At 39.2% G+C, this 23,137-nt stretch overlaps 1 protein-coding gene across 3 annotated transcripts in view; it reads left to right on the forward strand.

Moving 5' to 3' along the window:
- The window catches only part of LOC122968144 (serine/threonine-protein phosphatase 2B catalytic subunit gamma isoform-like), a 33,349-nt gene extending 10,212 nt beyond the window's left edge, over positions 1-23,137 (forward strand). Inside the window, exons 3-14 of one of the 3 annotated variants that reach the window (XM_044333146.1) lie at positions 1,036-1,160; positions 4,243-4,354; positions 4,528-4,673; positions 5,942-6,081; positions 8,448-8,525; positions 8,620-8,714; positions 8,894-9,019; positions 11,023-11,100; positions 15,376-15,460; positions 18,034-18,131; positions 19,626-19,652; positions 21,051-23,137. In XM_044333146.1, the coding sequence (XP_044189081.1) occupies positions 1,036-1,160; positions 4,243-4,354; positions 4,528-4,673; positions 5,942-6,081; positions 8,448-8,525; positions 8,620-8,714; positions 8,894-9,019; positions 11,023-11,100; positions 15,376-15,460; positions 18,034-18,131; positions 19,626-19,652; positions 21,051-21,232 (1,292 nt within the window). In that variant the 3' untranslated portion in view covers positions 21,233-23,137. Of the gene's footprint in view, positions 1-1,035; positions 1,161-4,242; positions 4,355-4,527; positions 4,674-5,941; positions 6,082-8,447; positions 8,526-8,619; positions 8,715-8,893; positions 9,020-11,022; positions 11,101-15,375; positions 15,461-18,033; positions 18,132-19,625; positions 19,653-21,041 lie in introns of all 3 variants that reach the window. The other 2 variants (XM_044333145.1, XM_044333147.1) reach the window with 2 other exon arrangements.

The raw sequence follows: 23,137 nt of genomic DNA on the forward strand, positions 1-23,137 counted from the left end.
CAGGACATCACAGATTTCCCTCCAAACTCCAGAGGATTTGAGACAAAGACGGGTCTGTGTGTGTGTGTGTGTGTGTGTGTGTGTGTGTGTGTCTGTGTGTGTGTGTGCTGCTTTCTGGAAACTGGGCCAGTTTGACAGATCCACCCTGTCTCAGATGCAGCAGTCTATTTCTACAGCTGCCCTCCCCGACATGTGGCTTAGCTTAGGTATCCAACCCTCCACCCTCCATGCCCTCTCTCCCGCCTATTTTTATCTCTTTCTGCACCCTCGCTTATTGTTCACATATTTTTTTCCTGCTTTTCTTCTCTCCCTCATCTCTCGTTTTTGCGGTTTATTGACAACAACATCTCTAACAAACTATAAAACACAACATATCAGACTTTTGTTAGAGACAGGAAGGGATAAAGTCCTTGTTTCCATGGTTGCTGATGAGGCGTTCACAGACCGTTTAACAAGACGGAGAGACGGGACTTCATCGTCTGATGTGAAGTATCACAGAATAAACACAGATAATTAAATCCTGAGAAGGTTTAAATGTTTCCTCCTGTTAAAACATTTCAAATCTCATTCTGGTGTTATTCTTCTTGTTAAAGGATGATGTTTCCTGTCAGTCAGGAGCCCAAAATGAACATTAAAGCTGTTATTTTTTCTTGCTGTAATCATTCCTCTTGTGCAAAATATGGATTTAAAAGTTTATCTGAAGCTTCATCAGTGCTGCAACATTTCACATCCTCTCAAGTTGGGAAATAAACCAGTTTGTACAAATATAGACTTTATAAAAACTCCCCAGAAGACATGAGCTGTTTTTAAAAACTGAACGTTTGATTTGTCTTCATCAGGAAGCAACGAGCTTGTAGCTGAAGAGGAGGAAAGTAGAATAAAGCTTTAATCAGCCTGAAGGCCATTTCAATAATTAGATAATAATGAAAACAGACAAACACAGCGATGAAAGTATTTACAGATTTAGTTTTTTATGAGATTTGTTGTTATTAGATGCACACGCAGAGGATCCAGCTTGTGTTTTTGTCTCCGCAGTGTGTGGCGACGTCCACGGACAGTTCTTTGACCTGATGAAGCTTTTCGAGGTGGGCGGATCTCCCAGCAGCACCCGCTACTTGTTCCTGGGAGACTACGTGGACCGAGGGTACTTCAGCATCGAGGTAGGCGGCGGCGGCGGCGGTGGTGGAGGCGGCGGCCTCCCGTCGCTTAGAGGGGAGCGTCTTTAAATAGTGGAAGGAAATGAAAGGCACCCTGTCTGCTGCTGCTGACGGCCACACCCACACACACACACACACACACACACACACACACACACACACACACACGGGCTCTCCCTCCGCGTCCTGTTTCCAAAACAATCCGGAGGGAAGGACTGAGTGTGTGTGTGTGTGTGTGTGTGTGTGTGTGTGTGTGTGTCTTGTAGCAGCTACGGGATGGCAGAACATTTTTATTGGCTGCTGTCATGCTTCCTTGTTAGGATTAGTGTACATCCTGGAACGCCTCCGCCACAGACCGCACAGAGCTGTGTTATCCATTTAAAAAAACAAACAAAAAAAAAAAACACTGTCAGGATCAGGGTCAGAGGCTTTAGGATACTGGATCAATTTAGAAGTTATTTATCTTTACAAAAAAAAAAAGATGATTCTGGACACCTGAACACACCTCGCTGTTGTATTACAGCTCAGGATTCACCACAGGAACAGTTCATGTTAATGAGTCGATTAATCCGTCGGTTAGTTTACTGTTAAATATCAACTTTAACTTCTACCTTTTAATCTTTCAACTTTTTAATTCAAGCATCGTCTCATAAAAAAAAAATACTTATTTTTACCAATCAGACTTTCCCAGCGTGTGGGCGTGCAGACTGTGACGTCCTTTTATGGAAACAAATCTTGCACACAGCTTCGCCTCCTTCTGACACACAGAAACACAAACAGAAACACAGTCAGTGACATATTTCAACATGAAATCTATGAATGAAGGAAGCATTTCAAACTCATCACAGAAGTTGAGATCGATGCTGTGGTTGTTGTTATTCTGTCTTTCATTACCGTAGATGGTGTTTGATGTACTTCAAAGGCTGGTGATGATTGTGATCAGTATGTTGTTTATCTGCACAGGTTTCTCACACCCACTCACGGCGTAACGTTCATGGAAACGTTGTCTAGTTTTATCGGTTTCTATGCGAATAAACAAACCGCTCATGACCTTGTAAATGTGCTGGGAAGCCGCGCTAGCCGTTAGCGTCCGCTCTGTAGGGAGTCTTTTGTTGAAACACAACAGATAAAAGACGCAACGACGACTCCCAGACCGCCGGCGACCGACCATCAATCAGATAAAACTCACTGTAAAAGTCCAAATACAGAAGCTGCTGCCGCCTCGTCGTCATCGTCATCGTGTGTGTGGAGGTCAAAGAGCTGCAGGATGTTTTCCTCTCAGATGTTTAGTTGTTGCTGCTGTCGTCTCTGTTTAAAGAAAACTTCTGACAGTCGGGTTCAAGCTTTTCTGGATAAAGTCAAAGAAACACAAATCATCGTATTCATCGATTACGTCGACGTGTCGTTCAACCCGGAGACAAAATCAAACCTCACTGTGAAGCAGCAGCAGCAGCAGCAGCTTCTGTCAGATAGAGACGACTGATACTGGATGTTTGGGGCCGATACTGATATAAGGAAGTAAAAAAATTCAGATATTGATACATCAGCCGATAATCTTATTTATTTATATATACAAACATAAATGCACATTTTTTTGCAGTGATCCTTAAATGTGGTTATTTTACAGTTTAACAGTAAACTTTATTGTATTAAATGACGTCAAACAGTCAACTTCACTGAGAATTTAATAATTATAAATTACTATAAATAAAAAAACACATAGAACAAAAAAAAACATGTACATATATATGAAACTTGAATTAAGAATTCAGTTTATTTATATACATAAAATGCTGCCTGTATAACTTTAAAATATAAAAACAAATATCGGCGAGTATAGTCAAGTCTCAACACAGGAGGCGTTCAGGTGCAGTGTTGAGTGTAGGTCATCTGTGTTTTGGAAGTGCTAGTTACGCACATAAAACACTAATTTTACTATAAATCCCCTTTAACACTGATGTCACTACGCGTTCACCGGTGGTCGGTGGATCCTGGTCTTCTCTCTCTCTCTCTGTGATCAGGCCCGTTGACTTTAGATGAACAGCCGGTCCGATCCGGCTCGTCGTCGTCGACGCCTTCAGAAAATGAGAAACGTCAGATTAAACAGGTGGTTCTCTGCAGCACAGACACGCTGAGCGGACGAGCTGCAGCTGAACAGAACGGGTTTGTTTGGAGGTTTTAAAACACGACGTGCGTCACATTCAGTCCTGCTGTGTTTGAAGACAAACTCACATTCAGAAGATCATTTCTCTTCTTTTTTATAAATGTGGCTGTTATAGAGAGGCTTTTCATGCTTCTAACCTGCAGTCAGCTGTTCTCAACAGTCAACAAGCAGCGTTTTCTAACAACATCCTGCTCCGACATGTTCACATCCTGATAAAACAGTGACAACGCTGGTTTATTTATTTTAATAACAGTAACTTATCTTTCTGTCCGCGGCTGCAGATGAAGGTCAAAAAACAAAATACTCATCAGCTTTTAGTCACGCAAATGTGATAAAATACATCAAATCTCTGTTGTTTACTGTTAAATTCAGTTTTCTTCATTCTGTGGTTGTTTTCTAAACTAATTAATGTCTTGTCATTGCTTAATTGATCCGCCAATTTTCCACCACTCATCAGTGTCCATGTGGGTTAAATGATTAAATACATCAGCAGGAATTATTGTTACATAAATCCAGGAAGTGCTGACAAAAATGTGATTTTAAAATATGGCGATATGACCAAAAACGTTATCAATCTAACGATAATTATCAGGATAAATGTGCTCCTGAGTGAAAGTTAATTGTGGTTTTAAACTCTTAACATGACAAACACTCAGTGGAATATTTCACAAATCTGAAGTTGAACATTCAAAACATTTATTAAACCTTTTAATCAACATCAGATATGTAAAATTAATTATTTATGTAGTATTAAAAAGTCTTAATTTAATGTGTTGAATGCTGCAGAAACCCCGGTGTGACTCTGTAAAGTCTGATGTTTGATAGTAAAGTAGCCAGTCTCATATGGACTCCAGTCATAAATGGTACCAGTGTTCCCAGTAGGACTCACCTGTGTGTGTGTGTGTCTGTGTGTGTCTGCAGTGTGTGCTGTACCTGTGGGCTCTGAAGATCAACCATCCCAACACCCTCTTCCTCCTCAGAGGAAACCACGAGTGCCGGCACCTCACAGAGTACTTCACCTTCAAACAGGAGTGTAAGTCCGCACAACAAACTCCTTATCTGGCTGTTTCCTGTCTGTGTGTGGGCGCGGCGCTGTGTGTGTATAAAACTGACCTTGCTCTGTGTGTGTGTGTGTGTGTGTGTGTGTGTGTGTGTGTGTGTGTGTGTGTGTGTGTGTGTGTGTGTGTGTGTGTGTGTGTCCTCCAGGTAAAATAAAGTACTCGGAGCGTGTGTACGATGCCTGTATGGAAGCGTTCGACTGCTTGCCTCTGGCTGCGCTCCTCAACCAGCAGTTCCTGTGTGTGCATGGAGGTCTGAGCCCCGAGGTCACCTGCCTGGATGACATACGCAAGGTAACACACACACACACAACTGCAATCTGTCTCAACAATACTGTGATTTAAATTGCAAATATTTGATATAAATTAAACTACAGGTTTGTATACAAAACGGCATAATCACATATTTGTATAAACAGAATCAGTTAAAATAATTCTGTATTAGCTTGAATAGAAAACAGCTGATGTTAGAAAAAGACTTTTTAAAGATGCAACTAACTGTTATTTTCATTTCTCGATTAATCATTTTGTCTATAAAATGTCAGAAAATAGTGCAAAAAGGCCCAAGGTGAAGTCTTTGAATAGAAGATATTCAGTTTATGATCATTTATGACTCAAAAAAAGCTTAAAATTCTCATATTTGAGAAGCTTGTGTAAATACTTTTTATCTAGAAGAAACATCAGTTTTAGTCGTTTCAAATGATGTTTTAGTTTTTGCTTACTTAAATTTAGTTTTCTCTTCTTGTTGCTTTATTACATGTCCTGGTTGACTGGTTGAGTAGCTGGAGTGTATTCAAAACACCCCCGTTGTTCACAACTTTGAACTCAACCTGATGGAGCCTGCTGGGTCTTACTGTACTCAACGGTTACTCAACGGTTACTGAACGTTTATTGAATAAGCGTTTTTCCTGTAGTATTATCAACAAACCCCCACCAGGCCAAAACATATTTTTTAATGCCAAATATAACGCTAAATATCGGTAGCGTAACTCCGTTGAGGAATAGGGCAGCGGTTAGTATGTTTGCGTAGCGAGCGGGGAAAGAGCGGCGGGAAAGTGACGGTGGATGCGAGCGGAGCAGAGGAAAAGGTTAACGGTAAGTCTTCAGTCTGGCAGTAAATGTACAGAACAGACTACAGTTTAACAGTTAATAAATGCTTAAATATCACGTCTGCTGTTTCCCCAAGTGCTGCAAAAGTGAAGCAGGTTAGCTCCAAAGTTAGCAACAATAGGTTAGCATAACCGGAAGAGGCTAAACGGAGAAATGTGAGTTCACTGTGTGACCCCGCGCGCGCGACTAATTGATTAGTTGAAGATTATGTACGATTTCAGTCGACCAAGATTTTTTTTGGTTGACTGCAGCCTTATTTATTATCTCTTGATTGTTTGCTGCTGTGACAGTTTCTGCATTTCTGCATCAGTTTTAGCTGCGTTTACTTATTGAAGTTGCAGCTGTGTCAGTAACATCCACTAGATTGTGTGTCGCGCAACTGTCTGTCTGTGTTTTAAACTGGTGTGTGTGTGTGTGTGTGTGTGTGTGTGTGTGTGTGTGTGTGTGTGTAGCTGGACCGGTTTAAGGAGCCGCCGGCGTTCGGGCCGATGTGTGACCTGCTGTGGTCGGACCCGGGAGAAGACTACGGTTCAGAAAAGACCCAGGAACACTTCTGCCACAACAGCGTGAGAGGCTGCTCATATTTCTACAGGTACGACTGGTTCTGCTGCTGCTGGAAAACGTTTCTACTTTCAAAAAAATACAACAACAAAAAAAAAAAAAGAGACAAAGAGCCTCTCGGCCTGTTAATCTGAGCTGATTAAAGCTTTTATAAACAATGGCTTATCTCTGGATAAAGTGACCGCTGGTTAAATCCGCTGTCACACAGATACTGACAATAAATATTAGCATTCTCTGCCTCTGTCTTAATATTTGTGTTGAATTTGCACTGTTGACATCATGTGGAGGTCACAGTGAGGTGAAAGCTGCTGCTGCTGCTCAGAGGTTTTGTTTAAGTAGAAGTTATTCATTAAGAAATGACACCAAATTGTTTCTGTAATGTCTAATAGATCTACTCTAATAGTTTGGCTGCGTCTCGCTCGCTCTCTCCGCTCGGTGCCAACAAAAACCCAGAAGCTGGTCCAGGTAGCGTCTCGGTTCATGTCAGGTCCTTATCGTCATAGAAGAGGATGTTGTTTTAGTAGCAAAGCAGCTTCAAAACACAAAAAAAACATGAAACAGACACAACGATTGAGCTGCTACTCTGCACATAATCCACAATAACATTAAGGATGTTTGTTAAAAGCAAAGATAAAGTGCCGAGCTGCAGTTTATAATTATTATATTTAGTATATTTAATATTAAGAGCACTTATTAGACTCAGATATACAGTTTCTTGTGCAGTCGATGTCCTTCGCTCCTGTTTAAGGCTCTGAAACTCTCAGATTGTTTGTTCAGTTCAAACTTCCTCAAACAACAGAAGTTACATCATCGCTGCCACCTCGCAGCGTGTTTGTTTTACTTCCCAGAGCGTCTCACACAGGCGGTGACTCACTTTCAATCAGGCTCGGGACTTTTTTATTATATGTACGTCTCTTACAGTGTCGCAACTAAAGGTTTCGATCGTTATGGATTAATTGGCTGATTACCATATTGGCCCGAATATAAGGCGACCCCCCCCCCCCCGTTTTCCACAAGCTCGTCTCTCCTGTCAGGCTCTTGGAAGAGTCGGACTGATTTTCTCCAGCAGTCGGTGTTTTTCACTGTTTGTCTTCTTGAGCTCTTCATCACGTGTGACAGCGATAACGTCCAGCAGCTCACGACCCGAAGATGTTCAGTTTACTGTCAAAGAAACAGAAAATATTCACATTGAAGAAGCTGTGTGTTGATCGATTAATCAACTAACCGTTGCAGCTGTAGTCTATAAATCAATATAAATTGAATAACTTCTATTTATGAATCGGTTAATTTTCTGTCAGTCGACTAATCGTTAAAGCTCTAAATAATAACGATGTACAACTGCAGCTACATATAATAATAAACTTTATTTATAATGCACCTTTCATAACATAAAATGCAGCTCAAAGTGCTTCACAGAAAGCAAGCAGACAAAAAAAGATAGTTTATAATGTTAAAAGAAAGGAGAAAGGGGAAAAAAACTACAGTGATAAAAAAAAAAAGAGGATAAAAGGAGGTAAAATCATGAGATAAAAAAGATAAATAACAGTAAAAGGTTGAGTTAATTAAAAGCAAAACCATAACAATAAGTTTTGAGCTGCTTCTGAAGGGTTTCTGTGTCTATATCTGGTCTGATTCGTCTTCGTCTCTGTCTGAGTTTCATGTGAGGATGAAGAGTTCCTCAGTGATCCGAGCCGTGCACGTGTATATATATATATATATATATATATATATATATATATATATATATATATATATATATATATAGTCCATGTACATGTATAGTCATCTTGTGTGAATATGCACGTAGCTGTTATAGGTCAGTATGTAGCTGAAATATAAATCCATCTTTACTTTTAACAACCAGCTGATTAGCATCACCGTTGTTTCTGTAATTTCTAAATAAAGCTTTAACAGACGTTTAGGACTCTGACTGTAACGTATAACTGAAGACAAGTAAAGTCTTCCATGTCTGAAAATGTGTTTGGGTTAGAATTACATGAAGTGAATGTGCAGTTGTGTGTGTGTGTGTGTGTGTGTGTGTGTGTGTGTGTGTGTGAGGATCAGATATAAACTCGTTCAACCTCCCTCTGTGTAAGAGCCTTGACCTTAATTGATCTCTAATTTTAGCACTTTTAGCATCTCTTGATATACTCGAGTTTAAGCAGCCTTCTTAACTGTCATAGCAACCAAGGTGACTGTCAGACAGCCGAGCGGTGGGAGGATATAGGCTGAGCGCTCGTCATTGGCTCCACATTTTGGAAAAAAAAAAAAATAAAACAATCATCCAGTGAAATCATCTTTTGTTTTTGCCAAATTGGCGTCTTATCCTGTAAAAACAAATCCTTCTTTCATCACCACGTTTGTTCATTCTTGTGTTTTTTTTGTTTTTTGTTCCAGTTACCCGGCAGTATGTGACTTCCTGATGAACAATAACCTGTTGTCTGTAATACGAGCACATGAAGCCCAGGACGCCGGGTGAGTGGGAGCGACGGCGCCTGCTGTCCGACGTCAAGTCTCTCGTTCTGATTGGACGACGGTTTGTTAACGTGTGTTTTTTGTGTCCCGACAGGTATCGAATGTACAGGAAAAGTCAGACGACAGGCTTCCCGTCTTTAATCACAATCTTCTCGGCTCCCAACTACCTGGATGTGTACAATAACAAAGGTAAAAGAAAGGAGGAGGTGAAGGATGGGGAAACCATGGCAACAGGTTGGAAACCTTGAAGCCTTGGCAACAGGATGGTGAAGTAGAAATGTTCATGTGTGTGTGTGTGTGTGTGTGTGTGTGTGTGTGTGTGTGTGTGTGTGTGTGTGTGTGTGTGTGTGTGTGTGTTTCGTCCTCAGCTGCGGTGCTGAAATATGAGAATAATGTGATGAACATCCGGCAGTTTAACTGCTCCCCTCACCCCTACTGGCTGCCCAACTTCATGGACGTCTTCACCTGGTCTCTGCCCTTCGTTGGAGAGAAAGGTAGAGCGCCGTCGTGTGTGTGTGTGTGTGTGTGTGTGTGTGTGTGTGTGTGTCTATCAGCAGGTCTTATAGCATTTAATCCAGACCCCTCAAACTACAAACAATCCTTAGAAAGGTATTAAAAAGTGTTAAATGTCCTGTCCAAAGGTGTTTTGGTCGTCTTCAGATGTCTTGTTTTGTCCGACCAACAGTCTAAAACCACAAAAATATTCAGTTAACAAAGATTTAAAACAGAATAAAACAGAAAATCCTCACGTTATAAAAGCAGGAACCAGTAAAATGTTGGTATTTTTACTTAAAAATGACTAAAGAGTCATCAGCAGATCTTTTATTTCACTCCTATAACACTGTCGCACTCAGATCAGGGCTGCAGCTAACAATTGTTTTCATTATCTATTATTCTCTCAATTAATCAATTAGTAAGATATTCAGTTTACTGTCATAGAAGAATGAAGAAACCAGAAAATATTCATATTTAAGAATCTTTTTTTAATTAAAAATGACTCAAAATGATTAATTAATTATCAAAGTAGTTGGTGATTAATTGAATAGTTTCAAACTAAGTGATTAAGCGATTAATCGTTATCGTCTTTTTCATGACACACATTCTTCTTCTTTGTTAAACCTACATTACCCACAATGCAACACGGAGCGTGTTATGCTAGTAGCAGCTAATGTAGCCTTTAGTCTTAAAGGGGGACAGAGGACACCGGCGGGAAAATCTAAATCCAATCTAGTGACACAGACGTGAGTTATGCGTCATGTGACATAGCGACAGTATCAGAGGAGGGACGTCATCGTGACTTCTCAGCTCTTTGGATAATTGCGCTACATAATTAGGTTTACTGTTTCCCTCCGACGCCGTTCGGATTAATTTGGGCAGCAGACGCCCCCCCCCCCCCGTTAGCCTGCTGGGTTCCAGACCAGCAGCCTGTTAGGAGGTTCTGGTAGCAGCATTAGACGGATCCTCTGCTGATCTGAGCCTCGCGCTCTGTTGTAGGTGGAAGAGAACGAGCCTCCGTCGCTTGTTAAACTTCCACAAGCCGCCACCGCCGCCGCTCCATGAAATCTGTTTGACTTTAATATAAATCTCCGTTAAATCCTCGTGTTTCATTCTGAGAGCGGCGAGCAGACAAAGACCCGAGCAGAGAGCGTTAAAGATCTCTCTGTTCCTGACTGAAATCACAGCATCACGTGTTGTTGTTTCCACACATCTGAAATGAAACGATGCATTTTTCTTCTGATTAACAGAAATCAGGAGTTTGATGATTTTAATTCCTGCTGGTTTAACGAGCGACTCCACAGGAATGAAAACAAACACACTAATCACAGAGAGGATTCATCTATAACTCAGGATGCACCTTTAAAAAAAAAGACAAAGAGTAATCAAGGGTCGCTTTGTTGCTAAAAGCTTATTATAACTTATTATAACAAGCTACAATCAAATACATGTTATGATTGAGCCCAAACGAGCCACATATCTGAAAGGTTTTAATGACTTTAGAGAACTATTAATCAGAATATAAAGTTCTTCTACTGTGTGCAGCCTGAACACCTGCAGAGACGATGCTCTGATGTTCATTAATCTACATTATAAATCAATCAGAGAACATTAATCTGCAACTATTTTTTTGGTTGCAGGTTCTTGAATGTGAGAATTTGCTGCTTTTATTTTGAAGTTTTCTGATTAACGGAGAAAATAACCGACGGATTCATCTTTTATTTGCATTTTTTTTGGGAAGAAGTTTACAACAAATAAATGTTTTGTTTTGTTTATTGTAGGGACGGTGACGTCTCAGTGTTTATATTATATAAGCTTGTTAAATGTTTTGTCATCTTCACATGTTTGCATCTGTAATAATAACATCTGCCCTTATTTAAATAATATTTTAATATGTGTGATTTGTTTCGTGATCACGTCGTCGGGTCTTTTCTTGCAAAGCAGATCAGTGAGCGCTACGTGTGTGTGTGTGTGTGTGTGTGTGTGTGTTTGTTTCACACAGTGACGGAGATGCTGGTGAACGTGTTGAACATCTGCTCCGATGACGAGCTGATGTCAGAAGGGGACGACACATGTGAGGGTAAGAGGATGTCGCACCTTCTCATATCACACCTTCCTGTTAGAATCTCTCTCTCGGTGTTACTAGTCAACTTGTGTATTTTTCCACCTTCTGTAACTGAACTTTGAACTCTCAAACACCTCACAGATGTTTGTTTCAACTCGTTCTTTTATATATATATATATATATATATATATATTTTTTTTTTGGGGGCCTTTTTATTGGACAGCGACAGGTGAGAGACGACAGGATATAAGAGGAGACGTTGCAGTCATGTGACCTCTGGCCTTCGGGGGGGGGGGGGAACGCCTCGAATCCTTTAATTACAAACGTTTACTTCGAGTCATTTTTAGTGAAGAACAACTTGCAGCCACAGTCAACAGTTTGTCACCTTTAGTTTTTTTTTTTTTTCTGTGATGATATGGTCACGTGGTTGTTTCTGAAAACTCTTCTCGTCGTCGGACGTGTGAGACTTCACACTTTCCTCTTCGGTTCGTTCCGTGTCTGCGTGTGTGTGCGTGCGTGCTCTCTGAGGGAGGATTCATTAACGACCGGGTGTCACAATGTCCTCGAACGCACCGTCGAGGACAGTTTCCAAACGGTCTCCTCTTTCAGCAGCAGCGTTGCCACATAATAATGAAGTAACTGGAAAAAAAAACAAAAAACTAAAAGCTTTTGTTTCTCAAGTTGATTTTTATTCCGTTGTGAAATAACTGGAAACCAGTGGCTGCTGGGAAGGAAGGAAGGAAGGAAGGAAGGAAGGATCAATCCAGAAAGTCTTAAAAGCATGAAGGATTCTGGTGTTATTCCATAAAATGTAAAGGATATAATTAATATTTTCCTTCTAACAAATATGTAGTTCCAGTTTGTTTGAAAGCTTTTTAACAAACTAAAGGGGACTATTTTCAGAGGCGGATGAATCCACATTTTGCTGCTCTAGTGAGTATTTCGGTGTGTGTGTGTGTGTGGGACTCAGAATAGTGTAAATAAACTAGAGTGTGTGTGTGTGTGTGTGTGTTCATGGTGATGAAGGAACATGTTACTCAACTAGCAGCTGTTTTATTGGCGACGGCCACGATCACAACAACTAAACACCCGGTTTATTCACTATAAGAGCCGCCGATTCATCACCACATGTACTCATACATGACGTCATTATCTGAACAACTGAATATTATACAAGGACAAAAATATCAAGGCGAGAAGGTTTTCAAACAGAAAAACACAGATAATTTATTTACGTTGTTATAATCCGACTCACAACAAAGAGGAGACACTATGATAACGTCTATTGAATCCACATTAAACCAAATTGAGCTTAATTAAAGAACTAAAGGCTCAGTGGTGCACGTGTGCACGAGTGTGAGATGTGTGTATTTAGTTACAAAACAAAGACATAAGAATAACTTAAAACAGCTTCCTAACTAAACAAACGGGTGCCTGAAGGGGAGAGAGAGCAGCTGCTGCCACCGCCACATGGCAGAGAGACAGACAGACAGACAGACAGACAGACAGACAGACAGACAGACAGATGCACTGCAGACAGACAGACAGATGCACTACAGACAGACAGACAGATGCACTGCAAACAGACAGACAGACAGACAGACATGCAGACAGACAGACAGACAGACAGACAGACAGACAGACAGACAGACAGACAGACAGACAGACAGACAGACAGACAGACAGACAGACAGACATGCAGACAGACATGCAGACAGACAGACAGACAGACAGACAGACAGACAGACAGACAGACAGACAGACAGACAGATGCACTGCAGTCAGGCTTAAATAACCTGGGAACAGCCCGCGGCCTCCAGGTGTTCCTGGTTACCGTAACGATCCACCTGCAGGGTGAGCAAAGAGACGAGTGAACCACACAGCAATGCGAGATGACTCAGGGGTCATCACAACATACATGGAAACAGTCTAAAAATACAAATATGACGACGTTAGAAAGAGTTTAAATACACAACGATTAGAGGCGACGACCAACAGGATCAACAGCACCGAGGAGCTTCATGTCAAAGGTTCATTTATCAGTTTATCAGTCGTAACACAAGATCTACTGATGGTTTACATACAGCTGATCTAAAACACATCATGAATAATATTATTGATTTATCTGCATATCATAGTTGCAAGTAATTGTTTAGTCTAGCAAATTTAAGAAAAATACAATTATTGATTCTCAGATGTCTTCAGATGTCTTGTTTTGATTGACCAGAAGTCCAAAACCCCCAAAATATATTATGATATATAAGATATTATGATTATATTATTTTAGCTTGAAGAACCTGATCATCAAAACAGGTGTTAAACTAATTGAATAATCAACTATCAGCTGTAGCATGAATACATATTAAGACCTGCTAGCTGCTGTGTGTCTGAAACTTATTCTGATATCCCATCAGCCTCAGCTGTACTTTGTGTTTAGTGCTAATTTGCAAATGTTTGCATGCTAACATTAGCCTTTAGCTCCTGGCTTCGTTAACACATGGAGACTGTTAGTCTTGTTATCTGCTGAGCCGTTAATGAGCAGAGTCACAGAAACTGTAAAAACAGAATATCAGTAAAAATCAGTAGTGAAAAGTAACAAACACATTTACTCAAGTGTTTTACTAAAGTACCATTTTAGGTACTTTTACATCAGTATTTGCATTTTATGAAATTTTGTACTTGTACTTTTTACCTCTACTCACTACATTTATTTTGCAGCTTATTTTGCAGATCAATATTTTATACATAAAACATATAAGATTATAAAATATTCATCATAAAACCATCCAACAGTGTAAATTGTTAAAATTAGCTCAACAATAACAATATTAAAATTCTGCTTACATGTACAAGTCAGTGAATCTGCATCAATATTACAATTAAATATATGAAAAATGTACATCTTGCTCCCAATACTTTATGTCCTGTTTCTTAATAATGGAGGATTTCTTCATCTCATCTCTCATTCTTCCACCACTGGTATAAAAAAAAAAAAAAAAAAAATTAGCATGTTGCTATGGCAACCCTACTGTTCAACACTGAATATCATTAATCAAATACAGTAGAGCCTGAGGAGGAAGTGAAACCCTGAACGCAGTGAAGCGTGGTGTCGACTAAACCGTTGACGTGTGGAAAACGAGTCGTCCTGTGTGTGTCGGCGTGATGGTGAAGCGTTGACCAGCGGCGTGCTCTCTCATACGGGAGCTGATGCCAACTCACCGCAGTGTTTACCCACACAGAGCGGCTCGCTGCCAGAGCGCCATCTCTCTGCTCTCATATATATATATATATATATATATATATATATATATATATATATATATATATATATATATATGACTGTTCACTTTGGTTCTAGTTGAACCACAAGTGCTGCAAGTCCTGATGGAGCCTGGCAGGTGTCATGGCAACAGAAAACTTAATTGCTAGCGCTCTTGAATGAGTAATATCTAATAATCCTGCTCTATTAAGTCAACAGCACTTCATTTGTTCTCTGAAATTTGTGCACATGAACTAACACAATACAATATGTTGTTAACATGTGTTCAAATGATTTCAAAGACGACGCAATTTGTTAAACAGGCAAAACATGAAGTATATGTGTTAAACTGAAGTGGCTCATTCAGATTAAGACTCAAAACTACATCTGCAGGTATTAACATGAAGAGATTAATTCAATATTTGTACTATTAATTCAGTGTGTGCTTACAAGTTTGCAATTTGTGTGTTAAAAAATTAATTTGTAAATACCAGTAATGTCCTCTCAACTTTATAACTCACTAATTTGAATGCACAAACTATACATTTCTAATTTACACATAAATTCAGTCTTCCCACTCACTTCTGAATGGTACTATACAATTTTTATTAATTACTTATTTGTATGCACATTTGAGAGCACAAATTAGTAATTTGTACATTTTTCCTACAAATGATTTATTTCCAATTTGTACACATTATACATTTGAGAGCACAAATTACTGATTTTTTACATGCAAATTATAAATTACTCATTTGCACGCACAAGTTATACATTTCTGATTGGTGTGCTTAAGTTATTGATTTGAGAGCAGTTACTTATCTTATCGTATCTATAACATAAAATCACACCTGAATTGCTGCATGTAGTTCAGATTTTTAGTGGAGGAGTTGTTTTACATGCTGGTGTGATACAACACTGCTTCAGTTATTAGTCAGCTGAGGTCTGTGAAGTAAAAAAACATCCAGAGATGTGATTGTAGTGGGATTTTCTCCTTCGCCTCATGTCCTATTATTCTGTTTTTTTTACAGGTGGAGCTCCGGCTGTCAGGAAGGAGGTGATCAGGAATAAGATCCGGGCGATTGGAAAGATGGCTCGAGTCTTCTCTGTGCTCAGGTGTGTTTTAGCGCTCGGACCACTTGATTGAATTTTACTTTAAGTAATATTTTCAGTTATTGTGTGAACATGAAGACTAAATTAAAGCTGTGAGCAGCGTTGGTCGGGACCTCGCACTCTGGCCCGTCGGGATGGGATCATTTTGCTTTTTAAAAATGAGGGATGTTTCTTACAAGTGTGGTGTGCTTTTATTTTGAAAGTTTGATTGACATGTGTACTGTCAGGTGTGTAGAGACAATAAGTAACTGCAGCTGGATACAGAAAAATACTCATATATTTGAATGGAGAGTGTGAGTGAACCCACACCTTTTTGAACATTTACTGCTTCCACATAGTTTTAGATACAAACTTCATTTGAACTTTAAATGAGTCACAAGACTTTGACCTACAAATCTTGAATTTACATGTGTTTTCTATCTTTTATTGTTTTTGAGATATTAGAGTGTGAGTTTTAAAGTCTTTTCTTGCTCCTCCTGTGATTTTATAATGAGTGTGTATTGCGGAATGTTTCACAGCACTGAGGGAGTGACATCACCAGGAGCAGTTGGAGAGGAGGATTTTAGAGTACGCTTCTTGCGAAATCTCCTCATAAATCCCATGACTTTGGCAAAATCTTACATTAAAAATCATATTTTAGTAGGAAATTTTGTGGCGAATCCATTGATACAAGTTTGAAAGTGGTCAGACTTATAGTTTAGATGTCAGAAGCCTCTGTTTGACACAAAGCTCATGCCTCCTCATTGTTTTACATTGTAAGGGTGATGTGGCACTGCAACTTTCAGGGCTTATAAAATCCAAACTGTTCAAGTTATCACAAAGTTTTTAACAACTTTTTTCAGCACAGTGTCATAAGTCATCCATTAAAGTTTGAAGCCGATACCATTAACGCCCTCGGAGGAGGGGCCAAAATTGGGGCAAAGTCTTATTTTGAAAGGCTAATTGCAGACTTCCTGTTGGATTTAGGTCAGGGGTGTCGGCTTATGATTTGTAGGTCTTGATGAAACGAATAATTGAGTTTTGGTTTGATCTCTCTATGACATTCCTACGGGCTGTGGCGGCCATTTTAGTTACATAGGTGGCGCTAGAGAGCACATTTTGGCACTTTGGGGGTTAATTTTTACATTTTATCAAATTTTTCACCAGACCTGATGTGCGTGCCAAATTTGGTGAGTTTTTGAGCATGTTTAGGGGGTCAAATTTAGGGTTTAAGTGGCGGAATAATAAAGAAAGAAACAAACAAACACGAAAAACAACAGGGTCCTTGACCGAATAGTCCCTAATAAGGACTAATGAAGTTTAAATTGGACCCTCTTCCTGACGAGGATGGTGATTGCTGCCTTTCTGGTCAGTGAAGATAGATTTATGAGTCCAGTAAAAAGTGTTATTGGACAGAAAATACGGTGTTTCAGACTTCAGACGACTGTGGAGTTTTATCCTGTTTTCCAGTCTTGCTCCACTTACAGTAAAAGGTTAATGACTTCTTCCTTGATTTACACGTGTCCTCCTTTTAATCCGGTGGAAGTGTGTCAGAATAATTTGTCTTTTTTTTAATGATGGATGCTCTTGTTCAGAAAATGTCTGCGAGTTATTTTAAGGCCTAGAAAAGCAGCACAAGCATGTGAAGTTCCTCTTCCACATCCACTTATTAGTGAACTGATCATCACTAACGCAGTGTGTTAATCTGATTATTCTCCACAGTTAGGGACGATTAAATAAAAATCAAATGATAAAAAAAAGGGCAATACAATAGACATTATTTATATTTGCTGTTTATGTTGGCATTTACTGTCCTAATTAAATCAAAACATGTTAAATGAATTATTTAGCTTTTTGTGAATGATTTGTTTTTCATTGTGACATAAATTTACAGTTTTTCGTGCTGTGATTTGATTTTAATGTGGCATAAAAAATTAATATAACAATGAATAACCATAAAAGCTAAATAATTGTCCTTTTTAAAATGTTTTTTTTTATTAAATTATGACACAGTAAATGCAACATGAAAAGGAAACGCAAATAATGTGTAATGTACTTATTTCATTGATTTGTTTTTATTTAGGCGCTTTAAATCTTCCGTACATGTTGTGTTCCACCGTCGCTTCATGAATGAATGATCAGTTCTACATTAGTTACTTTAGATTAGTACATTTGTTTTAATTGGTGTTTGAAATTATGCTGGAGTTGCTGCAAGTAACGATTATTTTCATTATTGATTAATCTGCCAATCATTTTAGCGATTAAGTGATTGATCGTTTTGTCTTTAAATGACGTTAAAATGTCAAACAGCCCGAGATAAACAGTCCAAAACTCAAAAATCTTAAATAAAAGCTTAAAATCCTCATGTTTAAGAATATTTGGCTTTTTTTTCTTGAAAAATAACTATTGATTATCAACAACTAATTATTGCAGCTCTAGTGTGAAATCAGTGATCAGTGTCTGAATCTCTTACTTTTGAATCGCTGTTGATCGTAACGTTTGATCACTCTGATGTGTGTGTGTGTGTGTGTGTGTGTGTGTGTGTGTGTGTGTGTGTGTGTGTGTGTGTGTGCGTGTGCGTGCGTGTGTGTCGACAGAGAGGAGAACGAGTGTGTGTTACAGCTGAAGGGTCTGACTCCGACCGGCACGCTGCCTCTGGGAGTTTTGTCCGGAGGTCGGCCGTCTCTGGAAAGCGGTGAGTGTGAACGCAGCCGAGCATCCCACCAAACACACTAACACAGCAGAGTCCAGCTAACACTAACTCCCTGTGCCTGCACTCACACTGAGACTAACCGGCCAAGAAACACACACACACACACACACACACGCAGGGAGTCCGCTCCTCCTCTGAAGGACCGTTGTGTTCAAATGTCACCATCACGCTGCTCTACAAAGACAAACCGCCGCAGAGACAGAAGAGACTGTCGACCTTTTCAAAAAGCTTCATTTTACATATTTAAAGTTCAATAACTGATATCTGCTCTTATTGATTCTTACAACTTACTCATTTATATGGACGAGTCATACATTTGAGAGCACAAATTATAACTTTATGCAAATTAGTTTTTTTGTTTTTTAATTTAACACATTATAAATTACCAATTTATACGCTCAAGTTATTAATTTCCAGTTTGCACAAGAGTCCAATGTGAAGACACAGCTGCTGTAGTTATTAATCCTGATTAAAGATGTTCAGTATACAAGTAAAGATCATTATTTAACATCCATCGCTGCAGAAGATATAATGATAAAATAACAGATGTAGCTCAAAATTTAGCATTTTTTACAAATTTCTTGATAATGAAGGTATTGGTTCAAAACTACCAGTAGTTGTTGTTGTTATTATTATTATTATTATTATTATTATATGTTTTACAATAAGATTTTATTTAATTTTTGCTGTATTTTTTCAAAGACAAGAAGCGTCAGTTGAAAAGCAGTTTTAAATCATAAATTATACAGAAATAAAATATAAAGGAAAAAAGTTTTCCATAACATTCAGACAGAAACATGATAAAACTAACAAAAAAAAGCCCAAATATAATAAAGTTAATTAAATAATAATGATAATAAAAGAAAGATGTAATGATGATCAAATGGAGATTATTACTGTGATAAAAAATATTATTATATTAGAATAATCATATATTCTGTTATAATGTCGGATGTTTGTTATGTTTATAACATAGTTTTTTAAATTTTATTCTAACTGTAGACAGAAGCATGCTAGCAGTTTCCCTCTGCTTCCAGTCTTTATGCTAAGCTAAGCTAACCCCGTCCTCAGTGTTGAACTACATACGTGATGTTTGATCTTTTTACGGCAGCGTGATGTAAAACACACATTTTATTTATTCCTCTAACAAACCCTCATAAATCCTGATGATGATGATGATGATAATGATGATGATGATGATGATAATGATGATGGTGGTGATGATGATGATGATTATGATAAAATAATGTTCTAACCTCTGTCGTCTTGACCTGTTTGGATGGATGGAGGGTGGTGTGGTGGTGGTGGGCGGGGGGGGCGGGGTTTGGGAGGAAGAGGAGGGGTTTGTATGATGATTGACTGAATGTTAACAGGACTGACTGATTGCTGTGATAACGTGACTAAATGCACTGATATAACGTTCCCACTCTCTCTCCATTGGTTTTGGGCATGGCACTTCTACTCACGCTTACACAGCCACCGTAGAGGCAGAAGAGGCACGAGGTATGCAACCATCTTTGTCTTGTTTGTCTTCTTCTGTGTCATGTGTATGTTTGTTTTTTAACTTTGTGAATGATTCTGGATGCTTCTCTGTTCAGCCTGTCGTCGCAGACAGAAGGAGAAAAATCTGACTGATAAAATTTGTTTTAGTTGAAGCTAATATCTGGTCGAGATGTTGGGCCTCATGCAATGTTCATGCATGAGGCTCATTAGCGATATACAGACACATGTCTTATGGTTTAACACGATGCTTTTCACATCAGTATCAGATATTTTGGATGCTAACTGGTTGCCCGACTGGTTTCCACTTTGGCAGAGAAGCGTCTCCTTTTTGTTTCTGTAATTGTTGAAGAATGATCCACACTAACGCCTGTCAAACGGCCCCTTTAATGAAAGTCTGTTTCTTTGCTTTCATGCTGCCCTCGTCCTGTTTGTTTTTTGAAGTAAGTTTTGTCTCCTGATCACAAACAGTGATTTTACAGTATTCTGTGTTTCTTCATGTGCTGGAAACATCTGTGTGTGTTCAGCAGGGTCAGAAATGAAATACTAGTTATTACTGCGACAGTCCTCAAAGAGTTTAAACAACTAGAGGTGCTTTCCTTCGTCTCCTCCCGCCAACAGTTTCAAACACTTTGAAAAGACGTTAAAAAGAAACGATTTGGCGTCGACATTCAGATAGATGATGTAAAAACATGTTTCTGTATCGAATAAAGAGACAAAATACTCAGAATCAGTCTGCAGTCAACAAAGTGGTTTATAGGAGATCATCTGTTTTATTAGCAGAGATTTATTACAACACATTTATTCATAAAAATGATTGACAAGAGTCCTAAAATCGGTTAAAATGAGCTCTTTCACAGATTCAAACACAAGACGACAAAAACAGATCGGAGGATAATTCTCTGCACTGCAACAAACTGATGATTTCAATTGATCTACCAGTAATTTCCTCCATTAATCCGTCAATCTTTTTGTCAGAAAATAGTGAGAAACGCTTGTTATAATTTCCCAAACAAAGATCTTCAGTTTACCGTCATGAAAACCTTCAAATGTCATTTTAACTTAAAAGAAAATGACTGAAACATTTATTTGATTATTGAAATAGTTGCAGATTCATTTCCTGTCCATAAACTAATCGATTAATCGACTGATCGTTGCAGCTTTAGAAGGCCGATGCAGCTGTTGATCCGTCTGGTGGTTTTCTGTTTTCGTCTTCATGTTTGTATCAAAGCCTGACAAATATAGAAAATCACCAGACGGATCTATTAGATTATTAGCGGATCCTCCTTTTGATCCAGATCTTCAGATTGTGATCCAGCATCATGAAGATGTTTTGTTGTGTCGTCTCTCTCGGCGGCTCCGCTCTCACACTGCTGTCTTGTTTCCTCGCAGCCATTCAAGGCTTCAACCCGCAGCACAAGATCCAGAGCTTCGAGGAGGCCCGAGGTCTGGACCGGATCAACGAGAGGATGCCCCCCCGCCGCGACAGCAAGCAGCCGGAGGCCGCCGCCCCCCCCTCCCTCAACAACCTGCCGGCCAGCGCCGGACCCCCGGACAAGAACGGCACCAACACACAGGCCTAGATCCTCTCTCTCTCTCTCTCTCTCTCTCTCTCTCTCTCTCTCTCCTCCCTTCATCTGCCCTTCTTCTTCTTCCTCCCTTCCCTCCCTCCTTCCTTCCTTCCCTCCTTCCCTCCTTTCTCCACCAAGAGCAGGAGAAGTTCAGTCCGAGCGACTCTCACCACGCTTAATTTATTTTATCATCTATTAAAGATCTAATATCATAGTTTAAGACTGAACAGGATAAAATCTCAAAGCGTACAGCTGACGTGGACTTTTGCTGACGGCGGCCGCCGCCGCCGCCGCCGCTCGAATCAAAGCAAAATCCATTTTCTATATAATGGCGAGCTGGTATTTGGGACAACACCTTCGTTTGCAGACGTGACGCGATAAAGCTCGATTTAGAAAATTGCATAAAATCCATCCTTTCTTATGCCAATGATAGTGTGACTGAGCTCTAAGGAGCAAGTATTGACATTTATATTATATATGTATATTTTAATTGTTCCCTCTTTTCAATGTGATGTTTGTTTGTTTTTTTTTTTTTTTGGTGTTTTTTTCTTTTTTTTTTTTTTTTTTTTTTTTTTTACCGCACATAGATTTAGGCTTAATTATCCAGAGCGGGCGAGGGAGGGGGGCGGCGGGGGGGGGGGGGAGAGGAAGGGAAACGGTGATGGAGAAAGAGTTTAATTAAAGGGTTATTCCGCTTTATTACAACTCGAGTCTGGAGTGTTGATTATTAATGTTGACCAAATAAAAAAAAAATAATAATAATAAAAAAAAAAGCCTTCCTCGCTTTTCCTGCTTGACGATGATGCTGAGCGATCTCTACAAACTGTAGTTGAAAGCTCGTCAGTGGACCTTGAAACGAGCTCGTTGTAGTAGCTTTCTATCCGTTATGATAACAGATATAATCTCCAGTTATGTTTGCTGAGATCTGTGACGTCACTATAACGTTAGTAGTAGAAGAAGAAGAAGAAGCAGGTTGGAAACAAACCAAACATCGTAGTTTACAGACTCATCTTCGAGCCTCTTCATCACTTTTTAATCAACGTTTTGAAGCAGAGATTCAGTCGTGAAATAGTCAGACTGTGACTTTATGTCAAAAACACTGAATCCTACATTTCCCATAATGCACCTGGACAGTGTCTTTCATTAGAGCCTCGTCGCCTGGTGAACAGCCACGTCTCACACTCCTGTAGATTTAAAAAAAAAAAAGGCTGATATTGATAATTGAGAGTATTTAAAATCTCATCAAATAGATATTAAAACATAAACGATCTCTGATTTATTGATTAGCTCTAATCACAACTAATCACCTGCATGTCTGTGAGTTGATTTGACACTTTTACCACTTTGTCTTTAGTGGTAAAAGTATAAATATCATTCACAGTATCGACAAACGAACATTTATTTAGTTTTTTCCATCCATTAATCATCTCGTGACTGTTTACATTCATCTCGACCTGCAGGTTTAAACACATTTCCATCTTTATCAGTGGCGTCACAGATCTCAGATATTAACTCACGACGTTGTTATTACTGATTAGAAATTAGAGCTGCAAATAACGATTATTTTCTCAATGAATCGTTCGGTCTTTAATGTTTTTTTTTTTGGTTTTTTTTGCATTCACAGTTACTCAGAGGCCACGTCGATGTCTTCATTCTGCTTGTTTTGTCTTCGTTAACAGTCCGAAACCTTCAGACGTCCAGTTTAACTGTCTTTACATGACGAAGGAAAAAACAGCAACTAGTCACATATATGAGAAGCCGGAACAAGAACATGTTTGTCTTTGCTTGAAAAAAAAAGATCGAAAGGATCAATTCATCGTTGCAGCTCCGATAGAAACGACGGATAAAAGTCCAAAAAAAAAAAAAAAAAACCCCAAAAGAGACGAGAGTTGTAACAAACTGGAATTCTTCTTTAAG

The sequence above is a fragment of the Thunnus albacares genome, chromosome 18, assembly GCF_914725855.1.
Source record: "Thunnus albacares chromosome 18, fThuAlb1.1, whole genome shotgun sequence".
NCBI lineage: Eukaryota > Metazoa > Chordata > Actinopteri > Scombriformes > Scombridae > Thunnus > Thunnus albacares.